The sequence below is a fragment of the Talpa europaea genome, assembly GCF_964194135.1.
Source record: "Talpa europaea genome assembly, chromosome: 16".
Taxonomy (NCBI): domain Eukaryota; kingdom Metazoa; phylum Chordata; class Mammalia; order Eulipotyphla; family Talpidae; genus Talpa; species Talpa europaea.
The window spans coordinates 45,790,580-45,810,020 of record NC_140084.1 but is presented as its reverse complement, the minus strand read 5'-3'; the positions used below and the strand labels follow the sequence as shown (position 1 = coordinate 45,810,020).

General features: G+C 56.2%; 1 protein-coding gene across 1 annotated transcript in view; it reads right to left on the bottom strand.

The window, feature by feature from the left end:
- Positions 1-7,695: 7,695 nt before the first annotated feature.
- ARHGAP35 (Rho GTPase activating protein 35) overlaps positions 7,696-19,441 on the bottom strand; it is a gene marked incomplete at its 3' end in the record, with an annotated part of 66,340 nt that continues 54,594 nt past the window's right edge. Inside the window, exons 3-6 of the mRNA XM_084257542.1 lie at positions 17,030-17,107; positions 15,442-15,573; positions 8,663-8,768; positions 7,696-8,053 (exon numbers count right to left, since the gene is read on the bottom strand). Coding sequence (XP_084113668.1) covers positions 7,696-8,053; positions 8,663-8,768; positions 15,442-15,573; positions 17,030-17,107 — 674 coding nt within the window. The remainder of the gene's footprint in view (positions 8,054-8,662; positions 8,769-15,441; positions 15,574-17,029; positions 17,108-19,441) is intronic.

Genomic DNA, 19,441 nt, shown 5'->3' with positions numbered 1-19,441 from the left:
GCTCCCTTTACTAGCAGGACCTGTCTTGCTGACATTTACAACTCGTGCTCTTCAATGCCATAGGTGGAAAGAGGCCCGCGAACCGCATCTCCCCGACCCCCCACTTTCTGCTGTCACCTCTCCCCTCCTGCAGATCCGCTGTCTCTCCTCTCCCCCAGTCACATCCCTGCCTTCCCAATGCCCTCAGGACAATCTTCAAGTTTATTGTCTTGCCCTGCAAGGACTTTGTCCTTCCGTGACTCACGACTGAATAAATGCATGCTGGCCGTCTCCAGGGACACGTCCAACCCCACTGCTCATAACACGCTGCTCTCCAGGCTCCACCGCCCCTCTGGACCTTGCTTTCCCGAGCCCCTCCCTTAACAAACTGGCTTCCAAGCCTTCGCGACCAAGCCGGGCTGGGCCGGGCGGCGCTCTGCTGCCCTCTGGTGTCCTCACGGAGTAACGCCGCACTCTACGCCCAGGCTGGGGAGCGCCTGCCTTTTCCTTCCTAACGGGTGAGGCTGCGCAATAGGGAGGCAGAGCCTGCCCTGGAGGGTTTCTCAGGGGACGCTATTGTATGTGCCAACCTTGGAATCACCCCACCTCCTCCTTTACAGTCACGTACAACCTTGAGCAAATTCTGCTGCCCTGACCTCTGACCTCCAACGCATCTGGAATCCCACCTGTCTCCACCCCACTGTCCCTGCTCTCCCCCCAGCCCCCAGGCTCAGTCTTAGGGTCGTGCCTCCTGGTGCCTTGGGTTCCAGCAAAGCTGGGCATGGCTACTGAATCTATCTTCGTCATTCTGCTCATCACGACTGTTTTTTGCATTAAAAGAAAAAAGTTAGGGGCTGCCCCGGTGGCGCAGTGGGTTGAGCGCAGCGCTGTGAAGCTGTCCGCAGCCTCTGCAGCGCGAGTTCAATTCCCGGCCGGCAGGGGAGATGCCTACATGGCATAACAGATCTCTCCTGTCTCACCTGCTGCTCCCCTCAGCAGTGCTTTTGGTCTGTCCGCCTGCCTGCTCTGCTCCCCACTGTCTCTGGTGAATCCTCTCGCCCTCCCACGTCTCTGCCCTGCACCCCAACTATTGTATAAATAAAAAATAAATCTTTAGGGCCTCCCCTGGTGGCACAGCGGTTGAGCGCTGGGCTGCAAGGCTGCCCGCAGCCTCTGCAGCGCCGGTTCGTTCCCCGGCCGCTGGCGAGGGTCCCACAAAAAAATAAAGTAAAATAACATCTTAAAAAAAAACCCAAAACATTAAACTGCAACGTTTTCATCTTAACCACCGATTTCTTGCCATTCCCAGGCAGTTCTGTACCAGTGAGTGCCTCGCTCATCTCCCCCACCTGCTCTGCTGCAACGTCACCTCCTCAGAGAAGCCCTCCAGATCACCTAACAGGCATGCTCCCCCAAATCCACATCTTCCTTAGCTCCTTACCTGCACCAGACATGAAAGCACACGCCGGCCATCTGTCCACGGGATGCCAACTCCTGGCTGTGTCCCCCCTCACCGGCCCAAAGTGGCTGCTCAGGAAACCAGGGTGACATGGTGAATGCAATCTGAATGAGTAACAAGCTGAGCCAAGGCTCTTAAAGGAACTTCTCTTGAAAGCAAAGGAATCTATTTTGGTGGCGGTGGGGGGGGGGGCCCTAGAGGGGAGGGGGAGCCCTTGAGGGGAGGGTGGTGTTTCAGGAGGGAACAGCATCTGAGGTGTGGGGGGGTGCTGGGGGAGTCGGGATGGTTGGAAATCAGGGAGCAAGATGACGCTCACTGGGGTTGGCGGCCATAGCAACTGCTGGAGTTTGGGCTTTACCCCACAGGGACTGGGGCACCTTGGTAGGTGTTAAGGGGCTTGAAAGGGCAGAGGCGTGACTGGAGGTGGCCAAGGAGGCTGGGACATGGCAGAAAGTGGAGGGTAAGAGGGTCAGCGTGCGAGAGGGGCAGGGAGGGGGCAGAGATGTCCCATAGAGGGTGGGGGAGTGTCACCAGCCTGTGTCACGTGTGGCAGGTGCCAGAAGTCTGGTTGAGGCCACACGGGGGTGCTGAAAGCCATCCACAAACTGAGGACCTACTGTGTTCAAGGCACCTCGCTGGGCATCCTGGGAGGTCCGACACCTGGGGGAGCCACAGGCCCCATGCCCCCTGAATTCTGGACACTGGTGGGTGGAGACTGGGAGATAAAGCACACACGACTTGAACGTTGACTAGAGAGACTTGCTGGCACATATATTGAGTGCCTATTGTATACTGTTAATACTTTTTAAAAGGATAATGCAAAGCATTTATGGGTGCCCCACAAATCCCCAGAGCAGAGAAGGAATATAGATGCTGGGTGAGTCAGCGTGTGCAAGGGTGAGGTTAGACCTGTTAGAGGAAGACGCGCTTTGGAGGACGGGCAAAGCTCTGAAGGCAGAGGTTTAGGGCATGGGGACAGAACGAACTCCAGGCAGGAGCACAGCATCAGCAAAGGCCTGGATGCAGGGAGAAGCTGATGTGTTCAGGGAGCCAGGGAACTCTGAGGCTGGAGTGTGACTGGGGAGGGGGAGGGCAGGCTGGGTCCAGAGGGAGGCCCTATGGGATGTCAAATGCTTGGCCAGCCCAGCAGGGAGCCGGAGCAGGCAGCGTGATGGGTAGCAGCAGGCACACACCGCTCCTACCATAGGTTGAGGCAGAGGCAGGCCTTTCTCCTGGAACCCTGAGCTGTGAAGAGGGGTCACAGCCACCTGGAGTCAGGGCCAGCACGGTGGGGGAGGGGGGTAGGGAGATAAAGGGGGAGGTAGTGGGAGCAGGTGCTCTGGGCCGCCAGTGACAATGACATAGGGAGGTGGCCTAGGTCTGGAGGGGGTTGGAGATGAGGGGATAGGAGATGCAGCAGCAGGAAAGTGGGTGGAGGCTGGGTGACTGAGAAGTGTTTTAAGACTTTGGGGGGAGACTCCTTGGGGGTCCAACCAACCTCCACCCGAGGGGCTGTCCTGAAATGTACACTCTGTCCAGTCCTGAGAGGTGTCGGGGGTTCTGGCCTTTGGCATGTCACTCTCTGACCCCAGTCCTGACGCCCACCATGGTGGAAGGGCACAGGGTCTGTCTTTTGCCCCCACCCCCCGACTCCGGCATCCCCATGGCCACAGGGGTCAGTGGGAGACGCTGTGGCCAACCTGAGACAGGCGGGACAGTGTGGCCTGCGGGCAGATCACTGCTGGAGAGGAAGCAGGCCCCACAGGCAGGGGCCCCCTGGTGGTTGCGAGGGGCCTTCTGTGCTGGTGACAGGGACCCCACCTCCTGCCTGTAGGTCCCCTGGGGGACACTGGGGGTGTGCTCGGGAGGCAGCGGCCCAGGGAGGGGCCGCTTCATCTCTCAGGTTTGGTTTTTTACAAGATTGATTTATTAACTATGATACATATCACATAAGGCCTTTTCAGTTTTGTACACCATTCCCATTGAGACAAGTACAATACTTTGTAGCAAATACATGATTTTAAAAAACAAAACCAAACAAAAACACGTCAGTCAGAGACGCCTCAGCCTCGGCTGAGAGCTGGCCATGCACTAATCAGGCCGGGGCCTCAAACCCACGACTGTTTACAAAGAAAGTCTGGAAATGAAGCAAACATTCCTAACACCAACTAGAGGATGTCCTGGTTAAAGCCCCTAAAATACAAAGAAATAATTGTTATACTTTCTTTACATACAGTTCTCCACTTTTGCTGCAAAACAGAATTTTGGGCACACGGCCAGACTACTAACACATTTCAATACCATTAATATGCTTTTGTTTTTCTCAGGAAACTCAAAATATTTGTTAATTCAACATATATAAAGATCATTTAACATGTGAAAATACAAGTACCAGAAAAATAAGCTGGCAGCAGCACTATTCCGAATTTTCAAACAATTTTATTCCCATACAATTCAGACATTTCCTTTTCTTTAATGTACACAGGGAACATGATTCTTTTTATGCAAACAATAACTTACGCCCTGTCTCGACTACATGGAAAGTGTAACATCGCTGCTGTGTGAGCAGAGGGGGCGGCGGGGCTGGGGCTGCAGCACCCCGGCCTGGCAGAGTCCGCAGCCAGGGCCCCGGGGAAGGCTCCCACGGGAGGTAAGACCCCCTCCCTCTGGGCTGGCGAGGAGCAGCGCCCAGGGAAGGGCCAGGGCCCGGGGAGAAGGGCCCTACCTGGACCGGCCCGGGGCTTCCAGGCAGGCCTGCTGGGCCCGTTACCAGGCTACTGGGATGTGACTGTCCATCCTCTCACCCAAGCACAATCAAGTGGCTTGAACCTGCCAAGCAACCGGCTGCAGGCGACGCCTCTGTCCACCATCTGCGGAGTCAGCAAGGCGTGGGGGGCGGGGGTGGGGTGTGTGTGTGTGGGGGTGGGCGCCCCGGCAAGCCACGCCCATTGCACTTAGGGGGACAAGAGCGAGGGGACTCCCAGCAACTCAGTCAGGTCCCTGGAGCTTCCTTCCGTGGGAAAAGCAGCAACTCCGAGCCCACCTTCCTCCGCGTGTGTTCTGGCAGGCGCCCCAGCGTGGGGCAGCTCCCCCTTCCAGCCAGCAGGGAGGGCACAGAGGGGGGACTGAGATCAAAATGCCACAGCGCTGGTTTTCAAGTTTCAGGGTTGAGGTTAGAATACCTGTGGCCTGGGGGTCGCGATGCCCACCCGGCCTCCCGCCCCTGACGGAGGGGCGGGTGCAGGGGGCAGGCTGGCCTGCTGCCAGGGCCGCTCTGGCAGACTCTCCTGTAGGATCCACAAGACCTGCCGGCAGTCCTGCTCAGAGGAAGACCCCTCTTCCCACACCGCCCCTCGAGTGTCAAGAGAAGGGGAGGGTATAAATGTGGGTGACACTCACCGCACACCAGAGCCAAGCTCGCAGGGCGATGCAGCAGTGGCGCCGCTCAGCGACTCAGCCACCTGCTCAGGCAAGGGGCGCCCCTCGCACTATATGCGGGGTTTTGCTCCCGCTGGATGTCAGAAGGACACTGAGCGGGGAGAGGGCTTCCAGGCACACCACTGACCCTCCCTGAGGCTCACCGATGCTGCCTCTCCCTCTACTCTGAGCTGGGGTGCAGCTCGGGCGAGCATCGCATGTGGAAGCACTTCCCAGGACTGAGCGAACTAGATGAACTCGAGGCGCGTCTGTGCGTTCAAGGTCAGCATGTCCCCGCACAAGCTGCGCACCCAGGTTCTCTGTGGGTCCCACCGAGTGCCCGTTTGGTTGAATGCGGATGCCCGGACTGGACGCTGTGGACCAGAGCAGGGGACTGGCACAGGGCCACAGAGAGCGCCGCGCCCGAGAGCTTCCCCCCGGGCTGGGAGGGGCAGAGAAGCTAGAGTGGGCGCAGGCCATGGAGCGGCCGGGACCTGGCTCCTTCAGGGCCCGAGCAGCAGCTCTTGCCTGTGCCCCTGGAGAGCCCAGGCAGGACACCGGGGGGCAAGGGCCCCTGCGGGTCCTGCCTGCTACATGCCCAGGGGTGAGGGTGCTAAGCACAGATGGTCCCCCCTTCCCTGCACGCCTCCCAGTCCAACACAACCAGAAAAATCACCCACCATTTACATGTCTACGCACCTCAGGTGGGGCGGGAACCTGAGGCCACAGGGGCCAGCGAGGCGGCGGCTGCGGCAGTGCTAACAGGGCAGTGGGAGAGACAGGGCTACTTCTGTTTAGCTCACAAGAGGGACAGTGGCCCCAGGCCACCGAGTGGGTTCCCACCCCACGCAATACCTTGAAGGGCTCCCCAGGAGGGGTGAGCACACCCCACAAAATGGTCAAGATTCACTCAATGGAGCAACTGCCTCACCCGCCTGGGGCTTGAGCAGCCTGGGGCTTGAGCAACGAACAGGGGGCATCGAGGGCCAAGAGCCCAGGGCCTGCCCACCTCAGCCACAGCTCAGACACGGCACAGCTCCCACACGGCCTTCTCGCCCAGCCAGCCCCAAAGCACCAGGCCCAGGGCCAGCAGGAGAGGAAAACCCATCAGCCAACACCACAGAGAACATTCATGTACCTTGGGTTTGTTTTTTGACTCGTGTTAAGAGGCGGTAAAACCTGCAGGGATAATTTAGTTTTTCCAAGCACCTTATTCTGCCATGTGAGAACTAGAAACAGGAAGATATCCAGCTTACCCAGAGGAAGAAGTCAGTGAGCAGAGGCCTACTCGGTCCCCCGATAGCCACAGGAAGCGTGGGGGGTAGGGGGGGCTGCAGGGTGTTCAGAGGCGTTCTGCTTTGCCAGGCACCAGCTGAAGTGGCCCAGGGCGGCCGGGGACAGCCCTCAGGTGCTACTTCTTAAAGTGCAAAGAGACCCAGAGGCTATGTGGCTGCGGGTCCCCTGCCCCCCGTCCCCCGGCTCTGTCACAGCAGAGGCCTCGGCCCAGCCACTGGGAGTGGGGGGCAGCCAGCACGGGCGGCAGCCGCGGCAAGGGCAGAGGTGGCACACCAGGAAGGTTCTCACAGGGGCCAGTGGGAAAGCCATGTCCTGGGAGGGGGTGGGAGGCACGGAGGCTGGGCTGTGGCAGGCACTGTGGCCCCGCGTCCTCCGGTGGCCTTGGTGCCTTTAGCTCCTCTGGCCTGGCTGGGCACAGCGGACCCACCCACCTCAGGGTTCCCCGCCCCGACAAGCTGGTGGCCTCCTCCGGCCCAGGGTGAAACTGATTCCACTTCAACACCAAACGCTCAGCGACCCCCAGGTCACGGGGCACCCTCTGCGCACAGTAGTGTTTCCATTGCCTGTAGTGTGTCCCAAGGCAGACCAGGGTCAGGGCGGGCCTGTTGGTCTCCCCAGCTCTTCCCACCAAAAGTTCAAACTGTCTTCTTGGGGAGAGGGGGCCTGGTGATGGGAGAAGGTGGGACACCCCCTCACCCCGGGCACCCTTGTTTTCCTGTCACAAAGACAAGGGCACTTTCCGCCAGTTTGCCTCTCAGAGAGACCGGAAGAGCCAAATCTTGAGGTTTGTAGTTTTCTTCTTGTAGTTTTTTCCTTTTCTTTTTTAAATTGGAGGGGTGTCCATTTTTCTTCCAGTGTTCCTTTGTTGAAGGGGAATGTGTCCGGAGGCCTGTGAAGGGGGTGCGGGGGGCTCCCTCCCTTGGTCCAGGCATGCCGCCACCTGCCGCTGCCCTCACCCGCGGGCAGTCACGCAGCGCTGTACGTAGGGTGGAGAGCTGTGGTCTGTACGTGTTCCCAAGGAAGTTGCTAGACTGGCTATACGCCCCACATGGGGGTGGGGGTGCAGATATAGAAGGTGGAGAGAGACAGGCGGGGATGGGAAGTGTTTTCTTCAGGGGCTGCCAGGCTGCCCGGGTGGTCTGAAACTCGGAACCTCCTCCTTGGCCCAGGCTGGGGCTCTGTCTGGGTCCGGGCAAGCGCCTGAGGCTGGTGGTGTGAGCAGGCGGGCAGGCCGGGAGCAGGTCCTGGGAGCAGTGAGCATGTGGAGGCTGCCAGGGCTCCCGCCTGGCTAGTCCGTTCTCAAAAGGGTCCAAGTTAAAGGGCAGGGCCTGTGACGCTTGGGCTGCCCACTCCAGGCCTGCAGTGTAGGGTTCGGGGCACCTGACCCCCAGCCAATGGTTGATTGCTGGCTGGTGCTACCGCTGAGGTCATGAGAAGGTCGCAGGGGAGCAGAAACCCTCTCCACACCTGCCCCATTGGACGTGGTTTTGTTCAAGGCCAAATGCCACCCTCTGAAGAGTCTCCTTTGCCCAGGCTGTGGCAGCTCACAGCGTGTGCTCAGCTTGAAGCTGGGAGGGGAGCAGTGGCTGCATTGGGGACTGGGGGGTGGGTGGAGGTGACTGGGGTGGTGACGGCTGACTGGTGATGGGTGTGGAGGTGAGGAAGGGGACGGTGGAGGCCACGGTAGAGGGGGAGCTGGGCGTGGCACCGGGAGGCTCACTGATGGGCCGATTGTAGAAGAAGAAGGGGCACTGCTGGATGAAGAGTTCAATGATTGTCTGGTAGGTGCGAGTGGCCGTGAGGGCGTCCATAGTGCTGAAATCGGGGCGCATCAAGGTGGGCCAGAAGCAGATGGAGAGGTTCTCACTGGTCATGAGATTCACCTTGTTGTTGTGGCTGACTCTGTAGGCAACAGAAACTCAGGGTTAGTGCTTGGAGGGGTGGTGGGCCCAAGGCAGGGTCTCCACAAGCAGGGCCCGCTCCACCCCACATGTGCTCACAGCCAGTCACCCTTATAACTCTCCTGCTTACCCTCCCTCAGCCTGCGCTCCCCTGTGTCCTGACGTCTGCTCCACTGTCTCCACCCAGCCAGCTCCCGAGGGTGGCCCTGAGGCCAAGGCTCACAGGAGGCCACCCCTGGCCCTGCACCTGCCAGTGGATGGACTGCCTCAGAGCCCAAGGACTACCCAGATTGCCCAAGGGGGTGACGATGCTCTGGCTGTGTAGAGTGGGAGTCAGTCTGCAGCCGGAGCTCCACAAACACCCTTTGCCAAGAGTGGAATAGGTCTGCACAGATATATCTGGAAAGGACCCTGGGCGTGCTGGGGACCACATGGATCTATTCTGGCCAGACCAGGACAGAAGGCCAAGGTGTCCAGTGTGGAGAATGCCCTTGTGAGCCAGATGTGCCCCCAGCGAGGAGGGGACCACTGACCGGCCGCAGGCTGGGCCAGCACCAGCCCTGGCTGGCGACTATCGGAGGGAAGCCCAGATACCAGCCCTGTGACCTACTTGTTCAGGTGGGAGATGACGTATTTGAAGACTTCGTGGTTCTCCTTTGGAAATTTCTTGAGTACCTCCTTAAGGGCATGTAACTTCTGTTCCCGGTCATTAATTTCTGAGAAAGGAGAAAACCAAACTTTGGTTTTTATGGCCAAGGTGGTAGGTGGGTGTTCTTGGACGTTCTCTGAGGGCAAGCCCTGGCTTATAGACAAGGCAACTCCTGCTCTCCCTCACAGCCTGTGCCGAAGGCCAGCACACCTGGCAGTGGCACGGGCAAGGGCCAGACCCACCTCTGGGTCTGGAGTACTGCTGAAGGGGAGCACTGTGTGCCCGGGGCTTCCTGGCCCCCACCCCTCTAGTCTCAACGATCCGGAGAGACTCTACCATAAAGAACACCATTCTTTGCTCATCTGGTTGCCCCTGGAGACAGGCCTCCCAAGGCAGAAAGCCTGCTTGCTTCCTGAGCAGACGGGAGAGCACTGCCACCCACCCACGCCAGCAGACGGCCCAGGGAGGGAGCCTGTCACAAGACCAGGGCTCTGTCCTTTTCCTAGAGTCACAGGGACCATCACACATTTCCGCACTGGAGGAGCTGATGAAACAGTGCATCAAAGGGACTAGGCACCCCTTCCCCCACTGCCACCCACACTCTGCCCATCATGGAGTCCCGATGCAGTGGGAGCGTGAAGCCAGGCTAACCCGAAAGGCATGTGGAGTCAAGCTCAGTTCGGTGCTCCTCTCCAGCCTGTGAGGCAGGGGCTGTCATCGCCCCACGGCAGGGGTGAGCAACCTGAGACCCAGAGGGGCTGCAGGTCTGGGAAGCACATCTGTCTGACTGGCGGAGGCGGCGGAGCGGGCCTGGCCCACGCTGGCGATGAGCATGGAGAGATGGCACTCAGACTGACCACGGAGGGCCCCGGATGGGGGGCACATTAGGAAATATGATGGTTCCTGACTGGCTGGGGGGCATCCTTTGGGATGAATGAGAGTTCTAGACCTTCTCTCCACATCAGACAGGTACAAGTCTGTCCACCATTCACAGAGGTTCACGGAAGCCCTAAACCCACGGAAGCCTGGGGCCCCCCATCCTATGGAAGCATCGTGAAGAGGTTGGTCTGAGCGGATGTGGATGGGCAGAGAACGTGGACAGCCAGGGGAGGAGAACTGGCATGAGCCGGTTTCTGTTACCAGCCAGCTCCAGGCCTCAGGGGCGTGACCGTGCGCACCCGGCTCCTGCTCATCTAAGGGCCGGTGGTGGGCTCCCTTGCTCGGTGATAGCACTGGAGGAGCTGATGTGAACTGCACGCTCACAACCAGACACAATGTAAGAGCCTGGCACAGGTCAGACTGGAGGGAACTGGCACGAGGGAGCTGCTCCGACGTGCAGTGTGAGCCATCGAGGCCCCCGGGCGGGCTGACAGATGTAAACTTGGGTCCGTTTTTTCACTTGTGTGACTTGATAAAAACAGTATTTTGGCAATAACTAGTCTATTAGAAAATGACTAAATAATCACGAGAACTAATCCTGTGGGGCCTTACCAGTTTTGTATCTCTGACACAAAATTTATGAAAGGTTCGAACTCTAGGGCACGTTTTCTCTCTAGCCTTGAGTTTCAAAACCCCTTACTGTTAAACTTCAATAAAAAGTTTACTTAGGGCCTCCCTGGTGGCACAAGGGGTTAAGTCTCAGCACTATGAAGCTATTCACAGCCATCGCAGCTCCAGCCAGGGAGGTGACCCACATGGTGTAGCAGACCTCTCCCGTCTCCCCGCCACACCCCTCAGCAGTGTATTTCCGTCAGTCTGTCTGTTCTGCTTCCCACTCTGTCTCTGGTAACTCCTCTCACGCCCCCCGCCCCCGCACCTCTGGCCTGTACTCCAGCTCTTGTATCCTTAAATAAATCTTTAAAAAAAAAAAGAGCTGGAAATTTCTACATTAAAAACAAAAAGTATACTTAGTAAAAGCACATGCTCTGGGGAGTCCAAATGGCTCTACTGGAAACCACGAGAAGCCCATGTGTGGCCCTTGGCATGGGTCGGCTGCTCCCAGGGTAGCACCTTCACAGAGGAGCCCGTCTCACCTTCCCCTGGGCTGGAGGCAGGAAATGGGGCTGCCAGGCCTCCATCTGCCCGGGATGCCCTGGCTCCTTCCTTGCTGCTGAGCAGCAAAGCGGGTGGTTTCCTTCCTCTCTTCCTTGGGGGGGAGGGGACGGGCAGGGGCGGTCTCAGCAAGGCGCCCCAAGGACGCTGGTGGCCCAGTGCCTTGCATCCTCTCCCACCAGCTGTGTGGTCCCAGCTCAGCCATCACCAGAGCACATGGAAGCCGCGGGTGCATAGCCCGGCCTCAGGCCATGGGGCACAAGCCAGTCCTGCTATCTTTCTAACTCAATGTCGCTGGCCTCTCCCTCCAGCAAGCGAGCCCCTCAAGTGGGGAGGAGCCCCTGCAGCTCAGACTGGCAACCTCTGCTTGTAGTCAGGGCTCTGACCCTTTCTGTCACTCTGTGGGCAGCCCCACTGCACACCCAACTGGAAGGTGGGCTGGGTTTACTCCACGTGCTGGTGAGAGGCAGCTCAATGCACCGGCTCTGGGCCACCGCCACTCACGCCGCAGAGCCCTCTCCAACTTCACGATCTCTGACACCCAGAGCCCTCTTCTGGGAGGCCCTCTAGGGCCCAGGTCTTGCTAGTGAATATACCAATATCTTTGAAATGAGAAGTCAAGTCACCTGAGAAGGAAGGCAAAGCAGGTTTAGGAGAGGCATTTTCAGGCCAGTGGAATGAAGATGAAGTCTGGACATATACACCAGTCCGGTGAGGACAATGAGACCCAAGGACCCTGGGGAGGAGGGGCAGTTGAAGACCATGGGGACCTCAGAGGTCAGCCTGCTGCTGGTTGATCACAGAAAGCAGATAAGCCAAGGCTCAAAGAAGTAAGAATACTGTGCCCAAACACTGTTTCTGCCCTGGCCGGGATACTCTGCTGCCATCTCTGGCGCCAGGCACCAGGTGTGGGTCTCAGTGCCCGTGGAAGTCCCTTACGGCCTTCAAACACCTCGCTCCCCTGCTCCACCAGAAAAGGAAGTTCCTGGGATCAGGTCACCCCCCAGGGACATGGGCAGGTGGGTGTGCAATGCCACCTCTTGCTCAGCTGGTAAGACTCCAAGGCCAGAATGGAAGATTCTGGAGTCTTTCTCCTGGAGGGAGGCATGGCACTGCAGACCGAGGGAGGGCTGAGGCTGCACGCGAGCTGGCTGCCGTATGCAGGGAGTGAGGAAAGCCTGTGTCCCTTATGCAGCTGTCTGGAGAGACAAGAGGAAGCAGGACCCAGAACCAGCAGCGTCTCAGGCAGCACGTGACCCAGAACCAGAAGATCAGCCAGACCTGGCTGCCTGGTAGCCTGGGCACATCAGTCTTCTATCATTCATTCATTCATTCATTCATTCCTTTATTTTAAGATTTATTTATTTATTTATACAAGCACTGGGTACAGTCAGAAGCGCAGGAGGGTGAGTGGATTCACCAGCGACAGAGCGGGGAGCAGAACAGGCAGACGGACCAAAAGCACTGCTGAGGGGAGCAGCGGGCGGCAGGAGAGGTCTGCGCGCCATGTGGGACCCTCGCCTAGCGGCCGGGGATCGAACCGGCGTTGCAGAGGCTGCGGGCAGCTTCGCAACCCAGCGCTCAACCGCTGCGCCACTGGGGAGGCCCCTATCATTTATTTATTTTTAAAGAAGATGTATTTATGCATACAAGAGCTGGGGTGCAGGCCAGAGGTGAGGGGGTTGGGGGTTTGAGAGGATTCACCAGAGACAGAGTGGGGAGCAGAATAGGCGGATCAACTGAAATCCACTGGTGAGGGGAGCAGCGCGGAGACAGGAGAGGTCTGCTGTGCCAAGTGGGTCAGCTCCTTGGCTGGGGATCAAACTCAGGCCATAGCGGTGATAGCACTGAAACTTAACCCCCAGGCCACCAGGGAGGCCTCGTCTATCATTTCTAGTCTATCATCCGCCCAAAGGAAAGGGTAAGACGATAAGCTGAGAGCCTAAAATGTTCACGTCATATGTCCCTTTGACAAGCTGATGAAAGCTGCTGGTCTTTACCATAGTCTAAAAAGTGCACAGCGAACTTTATAAGCAGTGACAGGGCTGATGAGGCCTGGAGTCAAAGGCCCTTCATCTCAGAACCTGTGGACTGAGGCAGAGCAGTCCTAGGATAGTGCCTGTGGGCTGGACTGTAGGGTTCTAGATAGGGGGGATGCTATGGGAAGAAGAGGAGAAGATGTGGGCATGAACACTTGATAACACTTCTCAAAGGCTAGAGTGAGGTGTGAGGACAAGATGGAATAGGAAATTCCTCTGCATCCTGAAATCTTGGTTCTACCTGGGTTGTACCTCACCCTGTCTTCTGGGTGCACTTCCTCACTGCACTTCCTGCTCAGCTGCTTCATTCTGTCTGGCAGTTAACTGTGCACCCAGGGAGGGCAGGGATGGGGTTTGAGCACAGACACCTGGGCCGAAGGTGCCCCCCAGGAGGGTACTTCCCACTTGAATCTCCCACACATCACCTTGAACATGGCATGAACAACTGTTGAACAATGACAAAGACCTATTTTGTGGACAGTTTCAGCAATGTTAAATATTAGGAAATTCTGGAGCTAGCAAAACAATCTGAGAGTGACCTTGATATTTGTTGTGATGGGATCTGAAACCATTTCCAAGCCCTGAACACACGCAGACATGACAGCTCTTAGGTATTAGTGGAAAAAGCTGGGCAAGGTGATGTTGCCATGGAAACCCAGACTGGCTGGGAATAGCTACTTTGGTGCTCGAGAATCTTCGTTCTGTAATGTCCTTTAACACTGACTCTGGCACTGCCTGGGCAGTGCTCTGGCCTGTTAAACTCGCCCCTAACAGGCAGAGTCCTGCTCTCCCCATTCAGGTGCTCTGCCCACAAGAGGTGCCATGTCAGGGAGATACATTCCTTCCACCAGGCTCAAGACCACGAAGCCCCAGCTGAGCTTGGGGCACAGGAAATACACAATGGGAAGAAAAAGCGGAAAATCTCCACCCTTTTCCAGGCTGCAGTAGCAGCAAGAAGCTCGCTCTTCAGCAGAAGTGAACGGAAGCTGCTGTAGGAAAAGCAGCTGATTCCCTATCAATACAGCCTCCCTCTCCGGCCCGCCCTCCAAAAACAAAAAGATGCTATGTCAGCAGTTTCCGTAGAAACAATGGGACGCTACAGGGTGCCAGGACCCTACCAGCCTCTAGATGGCGCCAAGTCAAGGCAAATGCTGAAATGCTGGCTGACACCCCACCCCAGCTCCTTCTTTCCCCTAACTTCTGCCCAGAGACAAGCTGAGGTAGAAAGAGAGCTGGCTCCAAGTAGAAAGTTCCAGTGCATTCCACCCCTGGGCTGCCTGGAGTCAGCTGGTGAGGCGATGCCAGAGGGGCTCTCTATCTTTGGGCTGCAGAGGGGAGCATGGGCCACCACCAGTTCTCACCCCCTAAAACTCATTGGGAGAAACCCTGACTCTATCTCCTCAGGCACATGGCAAAGGTCAGGCAACTGCACGACAGCCCCAGAGCCCCAGAAGGCTCAGCAAGCAGGAGCTGTAAATGATTTCAGTTTCTTAATACCAGAAGACAAAACCAGGCATGCCCAGGCTATGGAAATGAAGATGACAGGGAGTGACTGGGGCCCTGCAGCCTCGGCGGCGCTCAGGCTCTGACAAGGCACCTCACAGTTCAGAGGTGGATACTGCCACTAAGAATATGTGACCCAAGACTGCTGACATCTGACGTTCCACCACTCCCCAATTTTGGCCCACCCTATTAGCCTGTGAGTAAATCGTGCCTGCGTGAAAGTCTCTTTTGAGCTGGGCACCGACAAGATGAGACCAATGTGCAATGGTCCAAGGAACACGCCTTTTCCCTTCTCTTCAGCCTGCTGCTGCAGACACGCTCCTCACCGGCAGGACCACAATAGCTGCTTTTGCGGGTACTGGCCCAGCAAGCTCCAAACGCTGCCTTGTGCCCCGCGGTGGCAGGTTCCAAGAGGGCAGGCTCTGCAGTACTACATGGAGTCAGCAAGGTTGCCCAGTGGAAAGGCTCTCACTGGTGGACAAACGAGGTGGGCCGGGCACACACAGTGGGGGTGGAGGGGGCAGAAGGGACAGCACTAAAGGTCACCATTAAATCCCGAGGTGCTAGCCTGCTGTAGCCCGAGTGAGCATCTAGTGAGGGCCGCTGAAGCTGACCCTTACCCTCTCCTCTCCCCAGAGGCTGGGTAGGCCGTCTAGCCCCAGGACACGTTAACTTCCTCAGATGAGAGACAAGAGGAAGGGGCAAGTGAGAGGAGGAAAGGAAAGGAATCCCTCCCAACAGGTCTGTTCTGGCTCCAGCCCCCTCCCGACCCCTCCATGTCCAGGAATAGGGGAGTAATGAGCTAAGGGTCAGGAAGGTTACGCTGGGCCATGCTACTGTGAATAAAGAAAAGAGCAGGTATCCTCCCAAGCCTGATACTAAAACTAGGCTCTTCACTCTCAGCATTTTTGGGGAAGCTGCCCCTCTCCTGCAAGAGCCTTGAGAGGAACCTGCAGTCTATAAAGGCTGGGGTCTAATTGGCAAGTCCCCTTCTTTGTGCCCTTCAAACTTCAGCTCCAAGAGCCCAAGGGCCCACTTCCTGAGGGTAGCATCCACTCCTGTGGAGCTGCACCCACTCTGTCTCAGTCTGCCCAACAGTCTGGGTGCTGCCGGGGCCCAAAGAGCCACGCAGGGGCTGGTACTCACTGTGCGCCTCCACCAGGTCAATCTGCATGTTGTACGGGACCAAGGGGTCTGGCAGCTCTGAGAAAAAGCTCTTCATGGCGCCAGCCACAGTGTTCACTGTGAAGTCTTTCTCTGCCAAGTCAAGGTTGTGGTCTGAAAAGAAGTCAGGAGCGTGAGGACAGAGACCCAGGTTGAGCGGAAGCAGAAGGCAAACTCGGCACTTGGGGAGTTGGGGTCACCCTGGGACCCTGAGATGCTGCCCGAGGCTGGGCTGGAGCTGGGCAAGGACTGAGCACTGTCAGTGTGGACGAGAGTTCTGTGTGTGGGGCTGCTAATAACGTTCTGAGGGTCACAGAGAGGCTGACATCCATGGCTCCTTCCACAGTTGTCCTCTGAGTACAGGAGCTGCACCCCTTCATCCCTGTTTCTGGAGCCCTCTGACTCCTTGTCTGGCTTGGACAGGTTGCTACAGTCCACACTCTGCTCCCCGGGCCCCGCTTAGGGAACAGAAGAGGCAGCTTCCCTGGAAGCCAGTTTACTTTTCATGAGGGTCATAAAAATGTCAGTCTTGGCTGCTGTCTCGCCTCTGTCCTTGCCTCGTCCCTTCTCCTCTGGCTGCCCCCAAACTACGACACCACCCACCTCATCGCTAGTTCTGATTCACATGCTTGAATGCATGGAGAGTCTGTGGGAGTCAGCTACCAGCAGGCATCGGTGGCTTCCACTCTGGGGAGTGACTTGTGCCTCAGGTCACCGCATATACACGGCTGCATGCCGGGCGCACGGCTCTAGCCGCCTCGGCCTCAACCTTCCAGTCTGCAGACGAGCAGGGGCTGCCACGGGACCGGGCGCCTGGGCGCCAAGGCGGGGCCTGCTCCTGCCTTGAGCTTGATCACTCAGGCCTGGCCACGGGTGGAGCTGGGCATGTTAATCCTCGGCTCAGCTTCCTCCCTGGCCGGGCACCCTGGAGAACTTTTACCGCTTTGGCTCATGCGCTGCTGGCGGGGACGTCTCAGTCGCTCCGTGTATGCTCAGTTCTAAGAGAGCGCGCTTGGCTGCCGGGTTAAGGTGAAGCAGAATTGGCTGTCTGGCTCTAGGCCTCTCAAAGCTGACCTAGCTCAGGAGACCGGAGTCTCTGCCAAGAGCCTGTGTGATGCTTGAGAGTACAGCTTTGAGAGTCTGGGGCCTGAGGCTCAGCTCTCACCCAATGTCCCCTCCACTGTGTTTCACTGTTGCAGGGACTTTGGGAGGAGGGGAGTTATGGGTGAGGGCACGCCTGACACCTGGCACCCTGGGGAAAACTGGATCCTTGTCTCCACTCAACTCTCATAGTACGTGCCCACCACCATCCTGTCCAGCCTAGAGCCGGGGTGGCCTGACCATGCGGTTGGAGTGTGCGAAGCAGGCTGCTTTCCCTCCTTCTCTGCGGCGGTGTGACCAGGGAGGCAAGGCTATGTGGGGCCAAAAGTCCCGCCTTTCTCAGTCACCAAGCCAGCAACTCTTGGCACTGGAGCTGAGTGCGGGCAGGGCCCCCACGGGCAGTTCGGTGGGGGGAGGGGCATGGCCTCGCAAGACTCCAGCTTGCTGCAGGGCCAGCCGGCGGCCTTACCTTGATCAAACTGTCTCTGCAGACTCTCCATCTCTGACTTGTTCCCGCTGACCCGGTAGATGCCTTCAGTGCTCAGTCCTGCGGGCAAACAAGTAGGCGTCTCAGGAGCAGAAGAGGAGAACGAGCATGAGGAGGGTGGGACCCGAGCATAGACGGGGAGAGCCAGGGAGCTTCCACGAGGCCCCCGCCATGAGAGAGAAACAGGGCTAGGCACTCTGCATCTTTCTAAATGCCTCAATCCAGTTGTCCTCCATTTTCTATTCATTTAAATTCCTTTAAAAAACTTTTTTTTGTGTGTGGGTAAAAAAATTAACAGAAGTATACCAGTCAAAGACAGCTTTTGGCTACATTTTGATGTATATTCTTAATTTTTTTAAAGAAATGGAGATAATACTGCTTTAACCCACCTTTTCCACTCACAAAGCACACTATAAACTTGTCCTGATCAATAATTATTCCTATTTTTTTACAAATCGATTTTATATTTTTGCAGCCCTTCAACTTGCCCCAGTCCTGCTATAAATTCATTTTAAAGACATCTAAGTATGCAGTAACATTTTAAAAAGTCCTATTATTAATCATTCAGTTTTCCCCAAGCCTTCACTGTTAGAAATAAAGCAAAATTATCTTTAAAAGAGTCTTGGCAGTTTGTGTGTCTCTCTTTGTGAAAGAGGTCTTTGAGTATGTTATTAAGTTGTATATCTTATGTTAGTATTATATACATTTTTATCTTCTAATTGTCTACTGAAATGTTTAAAATACACAATTCAAAAATGTTAGGTTTTGAAGACCATTTTCTTCATGCTTAGAACAGATTTTCCTAATCCTGGATCGGATATTCTCTATTTTTTCTTTCTTGTTCTCTTGTAAGTTTTTAGATATAACAGTGTAATCCTTCAGGAACTTATCTTGTGTACAGTGCTAGGTAAGGAAAGGAATCAATTATTAACATTCAGTTAAAAAATACAGAAGAACATCAAGTGTCACGTGAGGAAGCACCACTCGGCTTGGAGTGGATTCTCACCCCGGCCTACCCCAGCCTACCCTGGCCCGCTCTCGGGGAAGAAAACGCCCACTGCTGCAGCCCGAAGACCAAGGCTCTCGGGACAATGAAATCACTGTAGAACCAAGAAGGGATTTCAAGGGCAAACCAACCCCAGGTTCCTTCAAAGACTGTGGTTTCGAGGGCATCGAGGAAGCCCATGAGCCCCCACTGCACACCAGAAGACACCAGGCAATGAGAGCGCGCCAGGCCTTTCAGTCAATTAGCAGACCCCCGAGGCCAGGGTCTCAATGCCAGTTAGTGCTATAATTGTGGTCTCTGGAGGGGCGCCCATCAGACGAGATAAAAGCTTCAGCCTGACTGTTTCTGGGGTCCCAGATTGGTGTGGCAGGTGAACTTGAAGAACAATGAAGCCCAAGTCATCCATTCCCTGACTTAAAAGCTGTTAATTGCACACAGACCTTTCACCCCAGAGAAAAGGGGGTTAATGGAGCAGACCCATGGACACCCGACACACAGTGCCTAAGTACGACCACGACCACGGAGCTGTTGCTGTGCTAGTGTGAGGCGTGCTGCCACGCTGCAAACATGAGCACCCGGACACACCAGCCAGGTGGCGACCTTCCCCACATCCTCCCTTTTGGAGTCGCCTGCTGAGCTCACGCCCGCCTGCACTGAGCCAGGGGAGATGCCTCCATCCGCCCATTCACTCACTTGTGAAATGGATGATGACAGCATCTAATCCTCGTGGTTGGAGCTGAAGTCCTTGCCCTAAGTCACACGGCCTGGAGGCAGAGTGGTCTGAGTTCAGAGCCTCCACAATGTCCTGGAGGATGCTTGATATTTATGGACCAGGCTGGGGTCTAAACCACAGTCTCCCCTCACCCCAAGAAGAAAGATACAAACCCTCAGCATTCTGCTAAAAGTTGGTACATCCCCAGTGCTGTCAACCCAAAGTCAGAGGTCAGGAAAGGCCGCTTTACCAAACCCAGTGGGCAATTTTATAATGGACTCTCTTCTCAGTGACTTTTCTAAACCGTTCTCAGACATGTTTAAACCTCCTACCTGTTTCACATCTCGGGTAACACATACCATAAGCTTGAGGATGAATCATCCATATTTTGGCAGGCCCCAGGTATGTGTCAGCTGGCTCAGGAACTATTTTCTATGTATTTCTCTTTACCTGAATATCAGCCCTCCCTGATACAAAGAAAATGATGGTACAAATGTCAAAATCTTAAAAATTCTAGAAAGTGTGGCAAAACTCACGTGGAGTGGCCCTTTCTGAATGGCAGAAGGTTCTGACAGCTCAGCCCGTCACCAGCTTCTAGGATGCCTTCTAGCAGAGTCATCCTCTCCCCAGCTTCCTGGCAACCACGTGCCTGCCCCCCCAGCGAAGAGACCAAACT